At 35.1% G+C, this 14167-nt stretch overlaps 1 protein-coding gene across 4 annotated transcripts in view; it reads right to left on the reverse strand.

Moving 5' to 3' along the window:
- The window catches only part of LOC142980439 (uncharacterized), a 44555-nt gene that overhangs the window by 11518 nt on the left and 18870 nt on the right, over window positions 1–14167 (reverse strand). For all 4 annotated transcript variants that reach the window (XM_076125821.1, XM_076125820.1, XM_076125819.1 and 1 more), the window contains exons 3-4: window positions 12821–13173; window positions 2805–2932 (exon numbers count right to left, since the gene is read on the reverse strand). In XM_076125821.1, the coding sequence (XP_075981936.1) occupies window positions 2805–2932; window positions 12821–13173 (481 nt within the window). The remainder of the gene's footprint in view (window positions 1–2804; window positions 2933–12820; window positions 13174–14167) is intronic.

Below are 14167 nucleotides of genomic sequence, written 5' to 3' on the forward strand. Positions count from 1 at the left end.
ACTGCAAAATCGTTATTCAGACTAATAACCAAAACTTGCTACTAGCTTGTGTGCAAAAAACAAATGTTACAGGCAAATATAATAAATTGCAATAAGAAGAAAATACGAAATCCAAATATGTATAATATCTTTTTTAGTTATCAGTGGGTTTTATTGTGAAATAAATCCATAAACTATATCTAAATGCAACCTTTAAAGTTCATACAAAGTTCTTTCAAGCGGGATTTAAACCCATCACTAGAAGTGCAGCGCATCAATAAAATATAAGTACATTATAATCATGTTTATTACATCAGGCGTCTGTGATAGTAAAAGAACCGCATTTCTGATACAAAGGAGTACAGTTACGAGTATTAACTATAAGGTTAATATCGCAGCAATTTGTGATATATTATGTTTGAGAACAAAATACTACTTCAAATAATATATTTTCTATTGTTTGTTTGCGAATTATTCTATATTTTTCGTGGTCACCTGTGGATAATTGTCTCAAAAACATGATCGTATCCTTTTTATTATTCATTTCATAAGTGTACTACCTAAAGTGCGTCATATAGAGATTTGTTAGGCTCATTGATTTTCAAATATCAAATATTTTTTCTCGGAGATTAATCAAAGTATTGTACCCCGTACAATTTCCTTCATATCATAGCTTAAAATAACGAACAATAAATATATTTAATTACATACCCGCGTCTATACATAACAACTAAGTACAAAAAGAGTGCACTTTCATCTTGCGATCTTTTCCTACTTTCCCTGTCTGTACCAGTTCGAATCAATGCTAAGTCATGCACGGTAATTGAGAACGTGCGGAGCTTTTGTTACTATTGTTGATATTTACTTAGCGATTGTATGATTGTGCTAATTGATTGAAGAATTGAGTTTTATATTGATTGATCTTAAGTTAAAGCTAATTTGGGTCAAAGTACGTGTATCCTCCTGTGATTGATAATAATTGACAACTACTACTTTCGTTACTGAAATTGCGAATTTACTGTGTTGCAAAAAATGAGGATTACAATTACATGTAGACTCTAAACAAATACTCTCAAGTCGGTCCTTTATGGCTGAAGATCGTGCTCGTTGTAGGTAAAAAAATTCTATTGGAAATTGGCTTCTATATGTGGCAATGCTTACAACATTATAGAACTTGAAATAAATCCTACAGCCACATAAAATATTCTCCTGTCCTGGCCTTAAACCAAGTGTACGTCGTATTTTGTTATAACGTTAATGCGACTATTTCCCCGTTGTCATATGCACTCCAAAATCTTTCATCTTGCACAAAGTCTTTCGACTGCCTCCAGGGCGCAATGGTCGTGACTTCGATTCCCACGCGATACAATTATTAGTGCGATCCACAAATAGTTGTTTCGGGTCCGATTGTACTTTGTCTCTGTTGTTAGTATGTTAGTAAAAGTCCCCGCGGAATAAGAGCAATTCATAGTGCGGAAGTTGATTTTTAAAAACTAAAGACAGGGAAACGACCTTTGACCTTAACCGCTTGCACTTGCCCTTATACATCTATGACCAATTTGTAAATTAGGTCAATTGTGCTAGCTTAGTTAACTTATTATTCCCATTGTCACAATGCTATAGAATAACAGTGTTAAAACATTATTAGAACCTTCGTTTTAATGAAGCGAGCTGTTCTACTTTCTTTCTTTACAAAGCTCGCGTTCATTTTTTACGATGCAATTAAAAAATAATGAGAACTCACGTCTCATCGTATTGTTAAGGGTGACGGAATACCTAATTTGAAGATCTTTTTCATTTGTTTTTTTTTTAAATTAAAGATTAATGCGTCATTTAGAATAATGGGTCAGATTTAGCCCCTAATTCTATTCAAAGATTCTTTGTTTTTTGCTTTCATCGAACTGTTTCAAGGACTGAGAGCGGCAGTTCACTGTCGTTTACAAGATACAGTTTTAAATCTCCCTAGAAAATGACATTGGGGTATTTAATAAAAAAAAAAATGTAATAGTAGACCGCTTTGATTTAATAGGTAATGTGAAGAAATACCACTAAGGACACATATAAGACAATTTTTAACTTGATTCTATATATGCACCAAAACTCAAAAAGCTTTTAAGATAATCAATTACTTCCTTAAACACAATTACCTATCACAATTGTATCAAGTATTAGGTCAACAGCACACGTGCGAATTACGCTCACGTACAGTCAACATACTCCCTTATACGTAGTATTTGCGCAGTTTCGATACAACGTGAAATTTATTCCGTACTATCGTAGACTTGAATTTTTAACACGTTGAGCTGAAATGCAGCTTTGTCGCTATAGAATTTGAATATTTTAGGTTTTGTTCGGATAATATACTAGCACTTTGCTGCTTGCAAAATGCATTAGGCTATACTAAACTACATGTAGCACACGGCTTCTACTTAATATACCATGTGATCTAGTTATACGAAAATTGTTTAGGCGATTCAAACTAAGTTTAGATTACCGGCTTGGATAGTAATAGATCAGATGGTTTAGAAGCAAGCCAAAGCTAGGAAAATCACGAACTGTGTGAAATCAACTTCTATACTTTTAATCAGCTCAACCAAAATTTACTTAAAAAAAAAAGTGCGTTAAAAATCAATAGCTTGTCCCTATCACGCAGGCAGGATACAAAATCATGCATTGAAAATTACTGTCCCATTGTTGGACAAGGGTCTCCTCCCGGATTGAGGAAGGGGTTAAGACCTCGAATCGAAAATATAAACATACACCAATTGTTTCTTTATCATAGTGTTATTGAATCTTAAAAGTACTTGCAATGATTATAATCTTACTTGTTGAAAGTATTGTGTAGGTTGTGCGCAGGCTGTGAGAGGTCGATGTTGATCGGCTTGGAAGGCGCGTGGTCCATTGACGAGCGGCCTGACGTCTCCGAGGCTAAGGTTACGTCTATATCTTCCAGCTGTAATGTAAGGAATACTGGCTTTTAGTGGCTGAAGGATGCACTGTATCTTATTGCTACATAACAGTCTATTGTTCGGATGGCTGTTCAATCATTTGTACAGCAACGCACGTCGTAAAATGTATATAATTACTATAGATTTTAGCGCTTTAAGCAAATTAAAAAGACGCAAATTTCGTAAGTTTGGTTAAATTCAGTCTAGAATTCTGTGAATATTGCTGCGTAAATTCTTCCGGAAAAGTCATATAGCGTGGGATAGAAGTCTTTATTACGGTAGAAAATGGGGAAAAGATCATTAATTCGAAATCATTGATATATTAATATAAATTCCTATTTCTTAATAAGATAGCGTAGTTCCCAGGTAAATAGAATAATAAAAGGACGCCATAACAAAGACTCGTAGATCGGAGTCCCTTTTATTCTTTAGAACGAGAGAAGCTTCTTAGAATCCTAATCTAGAAAGTTGATTGTTATGTCTTATACATGATCAAATTGCTTCTGGTATCTGCATGCTTTCATACTATCATATTACATTATCAGAATTTAAATAATATGTAAGAGAAGAATTCATCACAATGCCTTTTATTGTTATAAAACAATTCATAGACGTTTACTAGCTGACGTAGGCACTAGGGAAGACATAACTATACAACAGACAAAACTAACTCATAGTACTAGTCTAGGCATTAGTATTCTAAAATATCTATCCAGTTTTTTTATGAGAATATTATATTAACACGAACCAAGTCCAAGAATAACTTTAAGAAAACAACCATATCGACTTACGGTTCCCACAGATAAATAGGGTAGATTTATATTTAGCTAACTTATTCCTGGCATGATAGAATAAACAGATCGTTGAAAAAACGACAACTGTAGTTTTGTAAACATCGGGGACCGAAATGGCGATGTCAGCTAACTAAATCCATCAACTTTTAAACAAAAAAAAACAGTCTTTTTCGTAGTAAATACTTTTTGAAGCCCTCTTGACTGACTCTATAATTGCCAAATTGCAAATATTGTAACGTAAAATACGTTATTTTAGGTGAATCTCTGGAACTATTTAACCGATTCAAAACAACCTAAGTGACAGAAATCTACCAAAGGAATTAAATCCCTTAACTAGCTTTTACCTGCGACTTCGTCCGCGTAGTTTCTGACTTAGGACAGAATTTTCATACAATCTTGCATCCCCTTGGGGATAGAATTTATCAAATTCCTTAGTTATACGGATCTATAATTGGACATTAGCTTCTTAAAACACAGTTAAGAGATCACGCAAATTCTATACCAACAGTACCAGTATCATATTTACAACCGGTAAAAAGTGAGAGTACATCTAACCTATGATTGAAACAGCAAAAAAAGCCTTGACAATGCACGCAACGCCGTACACATGACTCAATAGCATCTATCCGTATTCCATTCTCGCTTACGTAACGCTTTCCGCTATGAAGATATTTTCGTGGCACGACAGTGTACGTCAGCGTTACGTCACGAGAATGCACTTATATCTTGGTCTTCCTTGTCGGAATACCATGGAATTTTTCTTTTCAGGACAAATATTATAGAGGATTGAAGGCATCTTTAGATGCGACAGTGGAAGCTCGTATTAGACTTTCCTCATGATTTTCGGTATACCTACATAGGTCAGGTTTTCCCTATAAGGCTTGGAAGCCGCAGTTTTATTAGTTAAATAGATGTTGGGGACTGAGAGTCATGGGCATGGCCTTTGGTCAGCAGTGGAACACTGAAAGAGGCTAGATTTAAAAAAATGTATTCGGGTACTGGGACTTGTTAGATATATGAATCGGTAATCTCACATAACTGGCCATAGCCGATATGAGATAAAGCTTAATATGTCAGAAAAATCCTAAAGTTGACGAAGTTATGACGGCAGTAAACGCTCATTAAGGGGTATAACCCTTATGATTTTTTTAATATTTCTAGGAGATGCTATCCCTTTAAGGCTTGGAAGCCGCAGTTTTATAAGTTAAATAGGTGTTCAGGAACTACGACATATTATATCAATCGAGACTCTCACATGACTGGACATAACAGATATGACATAAAGCTTAATATGTCAGGAATATCCTAAAGTTGGCGATATTATGGTAACCCTATTCCCTAGTGTTATATTTAAATCCATAAACGTACGTTCAAATATTTATGGTAGATTCTCGTTTGTTTATCTTTTCAGTTTAATTTGAGTGATGTATTTTTAGATATTTCAGCTTTGGATTGCAATTTGTAAAGATAGTAGCTGAGGTGAACTGATAAATAATGTTATACTAGACTCGGCTGGAGTGAGAGTAAGAGAGAGAGAAACACTTTCATTTGCATGCTTCTTAAAATAATGGCAAAACAGAATATAAATTCCCGGAGGTAATTAGAAGCTGAGCAATGCGAAGGCATTTATTTCACTGCTGTTTCTATTTACGAATCGGTATTATAAATAGACATGTCAAATCTTCTACCTCGAGGATAATTGTTACTGTCTCAAGCAAAAAATATTGAATCGATTTGACGACATGTGGCATGCAGATAGTCTAAAGCCTGGATCGGAACTCAAGATTTTTATAACATGACTATACGGAAGAAGGCACTGGCAGAAGCTAGTATAACTTAGAAAATTGCTTTATCTTTTGATGACATCGTAAGTACATGACAGATCAGCTACTTAGTGATTTAAAAATAGACAATTACTAATAATATGATCTAATAACACACTAAACACATCCCTATATCGCACATTTCATTCAATCAAATCTATTTTATGTATGGAGGTCAAACACAGACACAAAAACTGTGACATGTCAATCCGTATGGTATAAAAACCCCGTTATTTATATCGAAGATGGCTGAGCCATAAATCTGCTACTTGATTGAGTATTACTGCCCCGAGCGAACTATCACTTTCAATGCAGGTCTTACTAGTATGTATAAGCTATGTGTTTTTATACAGACTTTAAGTCTTTGTTTAACTGTGTATGAACTTTAAAAATAATAAGTGATAAGTGACCATATTTCACGAATTATTACAAATTAGTTATTCATTTCGTTTCAAGCTCAAGATTTTGAGTTTTATGTATGTGTACAGTTTAAGCGAAACGTAAAAGTTTGTCCCTCCTGCAAAGTTAGTAACACAATTCTCCGTTTATAGCTTTCCGATAGTATTGTACAGTTCTTTAAAACTGAAATCATCTTGCTTGTTTTCTCCAGCCAACTCCAGAAACCCATAAATAACACAATCGACTGCCAAAACGTTAAACGCAACACTCACTCATTTTTTATCGAAGCTTATATTCTCGGGACTATTTACTATCTTAAGTTATGTAAATAATATACCCCATTCTTTACTACACAGTACAAACATCTAAAGATTCTGACCTCCATACTGACTCATTAATCCATCTCATTTTATTACGCCAGTATATTAGCGTCTCTTTTTTGCACATACGCATGGTTATACCACTTAAGCCGCAAGTAGGCCGCATACGAAATCTATGTATATTATAACTATCGACCTTATTCAATGAAAGCCTGGGCGTATTAGTCGTTAAGCCTTCAGACATACAACGCTCTTACTTATTTAGAGAATATCGGATGACGATGTCCATATTTTACAACACTTTCTGAGAAACATGATAGATGTAAAGGGATCTCGTACTTAAGAATTAAAGCAGAATTCACACAGAAATTAGTATGGTATCTTCCACAATACACGAATATGAATTCAAGTAATTAGATTCACTATACTCCCGTCCCGACCCGAGCCCGAACACCACCCGCTTTTTGTGTGAATTGGGCTTTAACTATTTGCTGATGACAGTAGCAAGCCTTTGCGAGAAAGGCAAAATTAAACAAGAGACTTAGCAGATAAGAGCGGGTGACGGAACGGAAGGAAGCCGTCGTTGTTACGTCTCTGTCACTCGCAATTGTAGACTGGTGGAATAGATGTCGTGAAGCGATTAAGTCAAGGTGAAGTCTTACCCTCTTATTCATAAACACACTATAAACCTATTTTAGTTAAAAAACCTACTTTAATATGTTTTCTCTTTTTCATTTCACTCAGGAGTGAGAGAAACAAAACACTTTGTAAGCCTTTCATAACTTCATATATTTTTATGAATAAGAGGGTTAGAGTCTAGGGTCTAGACTGATGGCAGTTTGTAAAAGGCAAAAGATAACACAGGTATCCTCGGAAAATCAATTGAAAGAGGAGAAAGGAATAAACATGACAACTTTAAGTTAGGTATACCGTTGAGTCACCAAATTGTTTGCAGAAATTGTTTTATCGGAAAACTTTTATTGCTTTTTACTCCAATTGAACGGGTTTAGTGAACGTCGCAACATGAGTCATCTCAGTGTCTCATTCTATTCGAAATTCCCGTACATTTTAGGGGTTGATGACGTCATATAGCAATCGTGCGTGAGATTGCGTTTAGTTACAGAGTGGGGGATAATTCTCCTTGTGGGATGTTATGATAACATAAGGTATTGATGCTAACAAAAATAACTGGATATTATGTAGACTATAGCTTGAATATTGTTTTACTATTATTTTAGTATCTTGTAACACGATCTGTTTCCATCATTTTGATGACAACATCACATGTATAACCCGTGGACATTGGTGTGGGTTACACGTTTACATAATTGGTATGATTATTACTATAGTGTTAAGTTTGAACTTGTAACTGTTTTATGTCCCAAATAAATAAATAAATAAATAAAGGTCATAGAATATGAGAAAACCTCAGTCTAATATACCTAAACATTGTCAATTGACTGGTGCTAGAACAATTACATTTTTCTTTGCATTCATATTATATGGGAGGCCATTCCTACCGCAAATTCGTGTGTTTAGCAAACAGCTACCAGAAGATTTAGTTTATCGACGCTGTAATAATTGGTAACAACCGATTCCTCACGTGCTGCAAATCTGGAGATTAAACGATCACGAGTTGCAATAACTTTACAGCAGTTACGGATAGTTTACAACTAGCTAAAGGCACTTCAAAATACATAACAACCTGTGATGAAGGCAAAGACATAATTTCTTGTTCAAAACCAGGTCAGTACAGTCACAAGATACTTGGTTTCCCTGTTCTATCTATTTTGCAATGCCGTTCGACGAGTTTGTAGCGCAATACGAGTCCAGCGTGTTTTCAGTAATGGAATACCTTTGCGGTAGGTGGCCTTTTAGTAAATAAAACGATACACTAGAGGTCTTCGGAATAAGACATAAATAACAGGTGTTTCTTTTTGTTTTGTGGAGATTTATTGGTGCTGGAGTAGACACTAATGTACTACATGAGAAAGATAAACGCCTATGTAACAATAAATTCAAGTGAGAACAAAATTTAGGTAACGTTCTACCCAGTTTTCAACTAGATTTTGGATATGAAGCGAAATTCAAAGGAATATAATATAAGAATTCCTAGGAAAGATATTATGAAAGAATTAGGAGTGACATATAAAACAATTGTGGAACGGTAATAGCGCATCTAATGAAATGAATGGATAAACAATCGGGATAAATCAAAACATATTATGATAACGTCCTGTAACCATTTAGTACTTAATAGGTCACTTATGAAGTGATGTCTGTAGACTCCTTAACGAACTCATCAATAATTTACATTTTCCAACACACGAAGGTGTAGGTTTGAATATGCATGAATCATCACTAGGACAGTCTGTTCAAGTCATTTTATTACCGTATGTGAATAGCTTAGCCCTGAGGTTTTGCTAATGCACTGACATTGTAATATTTATGACTCTACTAACTAAACCGCGCGGCTCCACTCGCGTAAAAATCTTTATCTCGTATCTCTGACCTCTTTGGGTATAGTAATTCAGCCAGCCTGCGACCACGGCCAGGGAAACCTCTAACAAAACATCAGGCATTCTAAGGTCTAATGTATGTTTGCGTATAATAATATCCAAGTTATAGACTATCTGTGTGCCAATTTTCACCAAAATATCTACAGTCAAAAGTTACAAACATGCATCCTAACAAACTTTCGTATTATAATATTAGGAGGATGCATTTTAAAGCCGGTTTTCTTTGCGGTAAACTTGGGATTGTCCAGTCTGCGGTGCCTTTGTGTAGAGAACCGTACGCTTATTATTATCATACAATGGTTATGGGAGCGGTCGAATAGTTGGGCGCATTTCCATCGTTAGTTGGAGACGAATGATTGCGTATTGTGGAAACGCTAGTACTACCAAAACGAGGCGTAACAGCAATGGATTTTAAAATAAAATAAAATAATTTATTATCAGTTCAGTTTTACATATTTTACTTATAATTTTGATACCACAAATGCCCAGCGTGGTGAATTCAAGGTATAACCCCTCCCTTGTTCGGGACCCTAGCTTAGCAGTGGAACAGTACGGGCTGTATTGGAGAAAATATTTTTTCGTGTAATCTACAGAGAGATTTTTTGAGTTTTCTATTGTGTCTGTGATTTGTATGTTTGTTACATCCCCATTTTTTGAGTTCCTGTGTACAAATCGTCATTTTCACTGGCTACCAAAGTGGGAACTTTATTTTAATGTTGCCACTCTACCCGCCTTAGTTGAACAGCGGGAATATATGAGAAAACTATAGACGTGCGGTTCATTAAGTCTCCATTTAAACCTCAATAATCTTAATTCTTATCGGACTCAACAATCATGTTATTTTTCGATCACGTATTGTTCCATAACGCTGTATTTGCGCAGCTGCGTACTACTATATAGAGAGTATAATGAGTCAATGTTACCGGTGTTTTATTACAACATTACTAGAACTTAGTAACAAAACGTGCAAGAAAACATTTTGTAAGATGCTGTGGCAAGTATCAGAATGATATCACTTTTTCTATCTCTTCGCGGTCAAACTATCGTAGTTATTCCAATCATAAATGCCTTTGAACTAGACTTAACTATCAGTCTCTGGATTCACCATGCATGATTAAAATCACGATTAGTATGATAGTTTTCAGACACGATGGTTTTTAGGACTGGCGCCAGGCAATGCATTTTAGACTGAAAAATCGGGATTTTTAGGGGTTAGGTGCGGTCTCTTTATCATTTATTAGCGGGCTTAGTGATCAGTAGCTTATGTAATCTTTAACCGACTAATGTTCAAGTACATTCCGTAGGTACTGACATGTTGTATGCGCCTCAGTGATCTTATAGCTGTCAACGACAGAGCTAAGACAATGAAATCAAATGCACGTTCATACCAAATCATTGAAGGTTGTACCCATTGAAATGTTGATGACCGATTTATGAACCGTGAAACAGATTAATTTGACTAGAACAATCGTAGCAAATGATGAATTCGATCATTATTCGATATGGAAGGGATTCAATTTGGTTCAGTATATGCATGTTACTTTTATGCCCTGAAGAGATCAGGCGTATAATATATTGCTGCAGTGATGCAGTCCCTACGTGACTGGTTTAAATCACCATAAGAAGTGGGTGTATCGATTGAGGCGGCTGCGACGTCACCAGCAGAGCGTAAAATACAATATTCAAATCAGGATTCATGGAATCCCATACATATTTTCCCTTATAAGATTTTCTATTCAAACAACCCTATTACAAATATAAAACAACTACTCTATCCATTAGACAATATTTTTTTATCTTCTGCTGTGTTAAAATCATCTCTAAATCAAGGAAATAAAACGTAACAAGTTAATAAAAATTACAAGAAAGTAGAATCAAATGACACCCACGAGAAGATTTACGACCGTCTCAATGCAGAGCAGGAAACACATAAAGGCATTAACTAGGCGATTATTTCTAATTATCTGCCATTCTACAAGTTATTTGTTCGAATGTGGGCGACCGAGATGGCTTAATATGGATGGGGAGTTTGGGACCCGTTTTATTTGTGAACATTGTTTGCTCGTAAAAGGTCATGATACGACCTTACCGTTTTTTTGCAGTTTTCTAAACAGAATTGAAATATGCCTACACAATTTTTCAATATTTTTTGTAAGTACACGTTCTTTTTTGCATTATTCTATACAGAATTGAAAAAAGCCTACACGTTTTTTCAATAATTTGTAAGTACACGTTCAATAACTCGTCAAGTATCCCTTACTTTAAAAACAAGGTTTTCATTATACTTATATTTGTACCTATTTAAATGATTTTGTATGAAATCGAGAACAATCAAAAATGTTGTTGCATAAATCAGTGTAGTAGACTTGATATCTGATAAAATATTAGCACGTACGCAATCCAGACATTAATTTCATCCAAGGACGTTTCAGTCTCGCAATTTATTCCATGAATACGAGCTCATATTGTCTGCATTTTTTAAGTGTATCGTTAAATATGAATTCACACTGTATAGTTTATAGTTAAAATTAACAAAAGCCTTGTAGCCATAGATCAAAAAACACAACTTGCACTGCTATTGCTACGAAACCTATTTGCTATAGTGACATTGATGAATCTTGCCATACATTAATCATTTCAAATATCCAATTAGAACTCCGGTGTTTTTTTATTTATTCACACAAAAGTAGGCAGAATTTTCGCGTGACAGATTTTTGTAGAGGCTATCAAACATTCAATATCAAGTTTCAAGAAATCTCAAGCAGCTATCTTTCAAAGAAGAAGATTTTCAGACGGCAAAGAAGGTCAAATGTACTGTACTTTTCTACAATGATAAAGGGATATAACATGAACAACCGTGTAGTAAATTACTCTTTGAATTTAATGAAAGTGTTAAACCATCCACTATTCATATCGTAGTGTGAAACAGGGCTAAGTTTACGATGATTTAAAACCGGCCGTGATCTCATTTACTATGCAAGTTCAGTGTCACGGCCGGAGAAGGCTGTCTGTACACAAAAATACCTGTTTCGGTTAAATCCGTTATATCTGCAAATAGATTACTGAACGATGCAGAAACTTGACACTGGACTAGATTTTTGTACACTTTTTGGTTGAAACTTCTATCCACGTTTATTTACAAAATTCTGAGATACCAATGTCATAAACGCGAAAATTGTTCTTCTGTATGAAGTCAAGTATGAAACCTTTCAAACATAGTATTTCTAGAATAGAATGTCAAGATAGTGAAATCTGAATAAAAACTGACCTAAATAAGCAATGTGAGCGTCCACCAATCATATAATAAACTTCAATCTGTTATAGAAAACTATTTTAATTCAAAACTTAACTAACTTAGCCTAGTCTATAGAAAAGCCGGTCCGATCAAAGGAGTCAATTTATTAATCTGGTTTTGACGTTAGCAGACGGCAAGCCTAGTAATCTTTCAATAAAGTAAGAAACTAATCGAATCAGCCTTTCTTGCAGGCATAAAACATGTAATACTAACTCGTATAGCCAGTCTGAGGCGTAATTGCATTATCGTAAAAAAACGTTTCTGCAAGATTAAAAATGTACTGTTATTTTGTTAATCTCATAAAAAGCTTCTTCACAATGCCGCAGTTTAGTGTGGGAGATAATAAAAACAGTATATCGGTCGGTGACGTTATTTTACTTCATTCGTAAGATATTACTTAAAGGAATGGCGCTAAGCTTTTACTCTTTCGAGAGATTTGACCGTTAGTTCTAGCGTCAAAAGTGAAACTGCTCCAAAGAGTCTAAACTACTCACACAGAACGTAAAAGTACGAATCGAAAGAACTATATAGGGCCCTTGATTGTTTTGTACATTTAAAGCCTCCGAACACTAGTCAACTTTAGCTACTCGATTTTATTCGAAGCTAATTTAGAACCCATTTAAATATATTTTTTGCTACATAGTTAGTTATTTTTTTTTAATAAAACATCAGATGCAAGAAAATACAACTAAGATATTATATGATAGCTGATCATCAAAAAATAAAGACTCAAATATTCTTACCTGTGGATCATCATCTTGCACCAAACTCCTTCTCTTCATAGCATATTCCTTAATAACAGTACTGTTCTCCGAATTAGTATCCACATTGAAGGTCTTCAGTCTCAACATAGGACTGATTGGACCCAAAGGATTATTGTATTTATTATACGTGAGGTACTTATTAGCCGACTGGTTGAAAGTCTGATTGATAGACTGGTTGATAGATTGATTGAGCGATGGGTGAGGAGACATTGATGGCGGGTTTGAGACCACCTCAACTATATTCTGTATAGTCGGTCGTTGGATTCGCTTCTTCGGCTTCACGTATGTTCGAGAATCGAATTTGTGCTTGTCTGGCATTGAGAGGACTTCATCTGGAACAATAGAAAATTGATATTTAATACAGGAAAATAGGCATATACCATTCCTGGGCACATGAAACACTGAATGGGACGAAGTACGCATAGATCCGCTAGACAAATGCAAGCTGATTTTGGCAACATTGAAGGCATTTTTTTACAAACTGTTTTCTTGCCTCTGGGCATATCAATTTTGTTTCTCGAAATGTTTACAACTAAATATTTGTTCTCCTAAATGATAATAGCAATATGGTTGAAGACTAAGACCTTCGCCTATTATTTTGGTGGTTAACTTTTCATCACTTTAGGTCCTGAACTACGCAGCTTATAGAGAACATGGGTGTATTATGTAATACACGACTAGACTACATAATATTCTATGTAACACAGGCTAAGAATAGAATTCACGGTCAATAAGCGTGGGTGTAAGGGTTACAGGTAAATAAGCGGCTCATTTACTTAACGATACCTACCAGTGGTATATAAAATGTATTTACTTTAATCTATTTAAATAATAAAGTCGCCAATCTTCATTTGGCCAGTGCAGTACACTTCACTCGCCAAATGAAGATTGGCGATCCCAGGCTCAAACTTTCCCCTAATTCTAACCCGCTGTTTCTGAGGTACATATAGCGGTAGTTTATCTGTTCAATAGCGTTACTATATAAAAAAAAACGCTATTGAATAGATAAACTGCCGCTAAGTGTACTCAGAAAACGGGGGGTTAGAATTAGGGGAAAGTTTGAGCCTGGGATCGCCAATCTTCATTTGGCGAGTGAAGTGTACTCTCACTCTTACCCAGTAGTGGGACAGTAAAGGATTTAATTAACTAAATACGTTTTTTTTTTTTCAATTAAATGAATCGCACAAGACAATAAAAAACACTCATTCATGAATTAGTGAGATTCATTAAACAATGAAAACGATTTCCTAACACGATACAATGAAACTACAAGAATGGTTTGTTTGTGTTCAAGACAATTGCACGTAAATATGAATGATTACAAAC

The sequence above is a fragment of the Anticarsia gemmatalis genome, chromosome 18 (genome assembly GCF_050436995.1).
Source record: "Anticarsia gemmatalis isolate Benzon Research Colony breed Stoneville strain chromosome 18, ilAntGemm2 primary, whole genome shotgun sequence".
Classification (NCBI taxonomy): Eukaryota; Metazoa; Arthropoda; class Insecta; order Lepidoptera; family Erebidae; genus Anticarsia; species Anticarsia gemmatalis.